This window comes from Mastigoproctus giganteus, chromosome 12, assembly GCF_048544385.1.
Source record: "Mastigoproctus giganteus isolate SK-2022 chromosome 12, ASM4854438v1, whole genome shotgun sequence".
Classification (NCBI taxonomy): domain Eukaryota; kingdom Metazoa; phylum Arthropoda; class Arachnida; order Uropygi; family Thelyphonidae; genus Mastigoproctus; species Mastigoproctus giganteus.
The window spans coordinates 106,781,440-106,787,714 of NC_143586.1; the positions used below are offsets into that span (position 1 = coordinate 106,781,440).

The window sequence follows — 6,275 nt, forward strand, 5'->3', positions numbered from 1 at the left end:
TTTTTGTAGGGGTTAGAAAGAACTTGTCCACAATAAAGTCACTTCCTTCTGTTAACACACTCGAAAAAGTCTGTTTTACACTGCAAAATGGTAGATTTATCATTTTTTAAGCATATCAATTTATAAATTGATAAATTTATTCAATTTATAAGCATATAAATTAAAAGCAAATGATGAAACCTTCCATGACAAGCGCATAACACATACTGAACAAGGATTAGCGAGAAATATCCACATGCTCGGAATTTTGTCACCCCTCTCCCCCACCCACCGAGCACTGTTTTGACCGGGAAAGATAATTTTAGCCACGCCCATGTTTTTTTATGGCGGAAAATATTCACGGCGCTTTAAAATTCACATTTTTTTAAGTTTCATTTTATATTAAATCAGCGATCGCGAATACGCGAAACCACGAATACAGATATCGCGAATAGCAGGGGTTTACTGTAATTCATTTTCTTTCTAGCTTCTGCAGCCTGCATCTCCTAATTTATCTTAACTTATTGGTCTTTTCAATTTTTCAGACCTTTTATTACATTTAGTTCTTGTTTTACTTTAATTCATTTTCACCAAAGATTATACAACTGTCTTCTTTTATATAATGACTTCAATTTAGTTTTCTTCCCATTTTATATAACTCTTTACCTCTCGTTCTCTGCTATGGTTACATTTGTCTTGGTTATTTTCTTTCCAATTTCTGAGGCTTTTTCTGCATCACAATTTCTAATTTTGGGTTTTTCCCCACTTCTTTTATTTCTTTGTCCTGCTTTTCAGACTGCTCATCAGTTAGTTCATGTTTTAAATTATCTATTTTTAAATATAAAAATAGCGAAATGCTTAAAGTGCAGTACTCAACTTGAATATAATCTGCAATAGTTTTATGAAAGAATGATGGCTAAATATAAGGTGGAATGGTTAAGTTAATGCATTAAGGTGGGATGAGATTTAATTTAACGGAATTTTAAAATAAGCGCAAGGAAGCAGAAGTGCACTACTCCATCCTTGGTTGTCATAAAGTAGAAAATAGTTAACCTGGAACATAAAAGAATTGATATTGCCAATAGTCGTGACAACAGACTTTCGTTAAGTTATAACGTCTTCAGTTGGCGGTGTTAAATGAGAAGTAATGCGTGCTGTATTTTAAGGAATTTTCTATACTCTCGTGATGCTCTTTGGGACATGTGGGAATCTCAGATGTGAAAGATTCCAAGCCGAGGAAAGGTGAAAGGGAAGTTTTGCTTTTAGGATGTTGAGATTAGTGTTGTGTCGAAACCATTCAATAATGAGGGCTTCGTATTGAAGAATTTTGTGGCTGGTTTTAAGTCTTATAATGGTGATAGCGGAGTCAATTAAAGGAGTGTGATTGTGGGTTTGGGCATGAATTGTGAGTTCTGTACTAGCTTGTCCCGATCTAAGACTATTATAGTGGTAGTACGCGCGAGTGTTGGAGGTTTTGGTAGAACCAAACTTGGTAGTAGTACTACCAATATAAAAGGCATCACAGTTTGGTTGACATTTATTCAAGTAAATTATATTGTTCAAATCGTTGGTTGGGTATTTGTGTGTATCTTTGTAAGTGTTGAATAAGGATCCGAGTTTATTATAAGATGAAAAAATAAGGGAGATATCAGTACCTGTAAACACACGGCGAAATTGTCCGGCAAGTTCATTATGGTATGGGAGGATGATGCGTATATTTGCGTTGGTGGTGACCAATGCAAATATACACAAATTGACTCCGCTATCACCATTATAAGACTTAAAACCAGCCACAAAATTCTTCAATATGAAGCCCTCATTATCGAATGGTTTCGACACAACACTAATCTCAACATCCTAAACACAAAACTTCCCTTTCACCTTTCCTCGGCTTGGAATCTCTCACATCTGAGATTCCCACGTGTCCCAAAGAGCATCACGAGAGTATAGAAAATTCCTTAAAATACAGCACGCGTTACTTCTCATTTAACACCGCCAACTGAAGACGTTATAACTTAATGAAAGTCTGTTGTCACGACTATTGGCAATATCAATTCTTTTATGTTCCAGATTAACTATTTTCTACTTTATGACAACCAAGGATGGAGTAGTGCACTTCTGCTTCCTTGCGCTTATTTTAAAATTCCGTTAAATTAAATCTCATCCCACCTTAATGCATTAACTTAACCATTCCACCTTATATTTAGCCATCAGCCTTTCATAAAACTATTGCAGATTATATTCAAGGTGAGTACCGCAATTTAAGCATTTTGCTATTTTTATATTTAGTCTATTATCACGGTACTATAAGAATTCTATAACTTTATAATTATCTATTTTTTTTATTTTCACTCAGTTTTAATTTTCCCTTCCTCCGTGTTCCTTTTGGGTTTTAAAAGGTTGTGGGATCTTGGTTGAACAGCAACGATCCCACGATCTTTGGGATCTACAGTAACTGATTCCACCCTGAAGAGGAAAAATTATAAAAAATTTTCTAAAAAATATATAAAAATTAGGAAAAAAGCATAAAAAAAATTATGCTTCACTAATGTAACCTTTTGTAAATTTTCTTTTCCTTCTTGAAATCAAAGTTGACATTTGCTTTTATGGTTGCTCTTGTATAGTTTCCTTGCCTTAACCCCAGAATGCAGTTCACACCACACTGGGTTGTGGTGTGTTATTATTCCTCTTTAGCATTTCCTTGTTTGTTTAGCCTGAATTATAACTAAATTGCATATAGCAGTAGCCCCTCACAAGCATAAGCCTGTTGCAGTATGCAGCTAAATTACCATTTATAATCTTACTTGATTACACCAGTCTTCATTTTTTTAGCAACTTTAATTCTTCTTCGGTCCTTAGCTGGCAGCTGGGGGAGGCAGTTGGCCACGCAACCAGTATGCTGCTGTAGGTGCCGCAGGGTTTCGGACTTGCTCTGTGATGTTCTTCCATACCTTACGATCCATGGCATCAGTTCTGGCCTAGTTAAGGTCGAGATGTCGGCTCTTCAAGTCATTTTCCACTTGCTTGGCCCACGTTTTCCTAGGCGCGGTCCGTTGGATGCTCCATTGGGTGGGTCGTTGTCTCCAAAGAAGTGTGGATGGTATTCTGTTCGTGCGCATTCTACATACGTGGCCAAACCATCTAAGCCTTCGCTTCTGAATTTGGTCGGCAATGGTTGGTTGCTGTCGGCATCTGGCGCGGATGGTATCATTAGTGATGCGGTCGCGAAGAGAGATGCCCAAGATCTGCCGCAGGCATCGCATTTGGAATACCTCAAGTTTGTTCAAATCTAACTTGAGACAAATCCATGTCTCAAGTTAGCAACTTTAATTAGTCACTCTCAATTTCTATATTATATGGATGTTTATTTCTCTTATCTATTATCTACTGTTTAATAAATTATATGGTCTTTTGGAAACAAACCAAACTTCCTTTTTCATTTTTTATAATTTCATCCAAGATCTATACAACCACATAGTAACAAATTTTGTAATGAAGACTTTGAATGCTATGCATTCAAAGAAACACTATCAGAAAACCTTTTGAAACGAATCTATAAAAATACTAACGCGTTTGATTACAGATATCGAGAATTACTTTGGTAATGTGCTATATTTGGTGTATTGCTTGCTTACTTTTTAAAACAAACAAATTAATAAAAAAATAAAATAAAATAATGCAGCCCAACAGTCAGCTCATTATTATCAACCGATGGGAGCAATGAAAAGGTGCAATAATACTTCATTTGGCTGCAGGGATACAATTACTGCAGGTTTAGCCCCCCCCACCAAAAGAAAAAAAAAAAAAAACGATAACCACTAAAAATTCAAAGTACCTCTGGATCCATTTCAGCAAAATCACTTGGATCAGTAGAATCTTCATCTCTGGTGGCCCGCAAACAAAATTTCAGCAAACTATCTAAAGTGCGTGCTTGACGCGGCGGCTCTTCTCCACTCATGTTTAATTCAAGGAACTGATGCCTTTGACGCAAACAAGAAAGTTTAAATGAATGACAGATATAATATAACTTTCAAGCTTGCATTGATTTAATCAACTTACTTTTGGTGAAATATCTTCACATCTATATTAAATCTTAGCCAATCAAAATACCCTAACCAAAAATCACGACCGATACCAACCCCAAAAATCACATACAGTATACACTCCTGCAGACATCATGGATGGTAAGAGCATATGCCATCTGCACAAAATGTTATATCAACTCTGTCGAAAAGACAAAAAAAAAAAAAAAAAAAAAAAATATATATATATATATATATATATATAGTGCTTTTTTTTTTTGTAAAAAAAAATAGGTGCCGGTACTCATTCTTTGCTATCAGGAAAAATTGAAAATTAAAAGTATATGAACAGTACTCTAAAAAATTTTTTCCTGATATTGTTACTTTAGTAGTAATGTTTTTAGAAAAAGAACAACAAATTAAGTATACAGTATTAACACAGTTTATTAAGCATAAATTTATTATTCAGATATATAAAAAATAAGCAAAATGTGAGTAAAATAAATAAAAAAAGTAAAGTAAATTAAATAATTTCATAATAAAGTTTTTGTAGAATATTCCAAATTTTTATTAAATCCTCATCCGACACCCTATGCCAGGGGTCGGCAACCTTTTTTGATGAAGAGCTAATTTTGATCTAATAAAAAAAAAAAAAAAAAAAGAGAGAGAGAATCCGAAGAGCCGCACCTCAGCTCAAGCTGGAGGAGGAGGGGGGGGGAGGGGGAGGCTTGAGTTTTTTTAAGAAATGGAATAGGCGGGAAGATGATTATTAAAAATATATATTTTTTGAAATATTATTTATTAATACTGAAAAAACGTAACAAACATCCAATTAGGTTCAAATTAATGTCACTTTTGCTGATGAACTTCTTGAGCGAGTCTCTCAAAATCATGCGAGAATGTCGTAATTAAACATGCTGAGCTTTAAACATGATCGCATTGTTCAGACGACGGTTTCTTGGTTTATTTTTAATATAGTTCATGTTCAAAAATATTTGCTCGCAGAAATACGTCGAACTAAAAACTGAGAGAAGTCCATGCGAAAATATTTTCAAATTTAAGTATGGGTCCGGTAAGCTACTCCACGCATCGAACACAATTTGGTCTGCATTTTAAACTCATCTATCGCCGTCCATTTGTGTAGAATTGCAAGGGCAGCCTTTTGCCTCTCCAAATCCTCAATTTCAGTTTTAAGGCATTTTAGTCTTGCAACTCCACATGTCCTTGATTTTTAAGTCCTCTTAACTCCATTTCAAATTGTGCTTCATGTGATGAGCTGCAAAGTTAAAGAACCGCAGTTAATTGTTAAAAGAGCTGCATGCGGCTCGCGAGCCGCAGGTTGCCGACCCCTGTCCGATGCTGACTTCCTTTCTTCCTCTTTGTGTGTCGGTTGCTGAATGACGTTTCCGAAGCAGCCATGAATTGACATATTTTGCTGGATCGAAGCGGGTCAGCGGGGGGGGGGGCTACAATTTTAAGAAACAGTAGAGAAGAAACTGTTTTTGTCATCAAAAAGCGCTGGTTAGGCTAACGATCAGATTCATTTGTGAAAATCCTCGTTCACTTTCACTCAATGAAATTGGTATCGTACTCAGAGCGTTCATCAAAATCTTCAATTCTTCCGAAACCTTCTATCAATTAGGTATCCCCGAAATCCACGAATTGCATCTTTTTGATTTAACTGTAACCTAATTGACAATTTTCTAACTTCGTTTTCACCAAATGCCAAGAATTCATGTTTAGAAGGATTAATACCTTCGTTGAACTAATTTTCCATCTCTCGTCATCAGTATTGTCACAAGTTCTTAAATTTGAATTTTTTTCTTTTCTTTTCTTTTTTTTTTGAAACTGTCCAAAATTCTCATTAAATGTTTTGTTCAGTAAATGTAATTGTGTATTGTACTTAATAAAATTTTAGAATATTTTCAATTTTACTTTTACATGCACCAAGATATGGAAAATTTAACACACTAAAGAAATCTAACTTTGAATTTTTTTGAATATGTCCACTGTACGGAAAAAGGTTGGACACCACTGCAGTAGAAGGTGGGCCAGAGCCCATTGGGAATACACCTTGATCTGTTCACTCTTGACTAGCGCGACTCCTCCGTATGTGGGACAGGTGGTCGGATTTTTTTACCAGGTACCACTAAGTTGTATAATTCTTTAGCTCTCTTAATTCGCGCAGCAGGACTAATTGCCTAAATTGCCTGAAGGCCAGAAATGCGAACAGTGCGTACCGAGTTAATTCTCTCCTAATCCGTTCGCTATATG

The 6,275-nt window shown here is 35.6% G+C and overlaps 1 protein-coding gene across 2 annotated transcripts in view; it reads right to left on the bottom strand.

Annotated features, from left to right (window-relative positions):
- Window positions 1–4,197, bottom strand: part of LOC150077324 (hsp70-binding protein 1-like) — a 112,869-nt gene extending 108,672 nt beyond the window's left edge. Inside the window, exon 1 of one of the 2 annotated variants that reach the window (XM_090385634.1) lies at window positions 4,039–4,197. Coding sequence is in view for 1 of the 2 variants with exons in the window: in XM_090385633.1 (XP_090241759.1) it covers window positions 3,815–3,937 (123 nt within the window). In the remaining variant the exon portion in view is untranslated. The other variant, XM_090385633.1, reaches the window with a different exon arrangement.
- Between the last annotated feature and the right edge of the window lie 2,078 nt (window positions 4,198–6,275).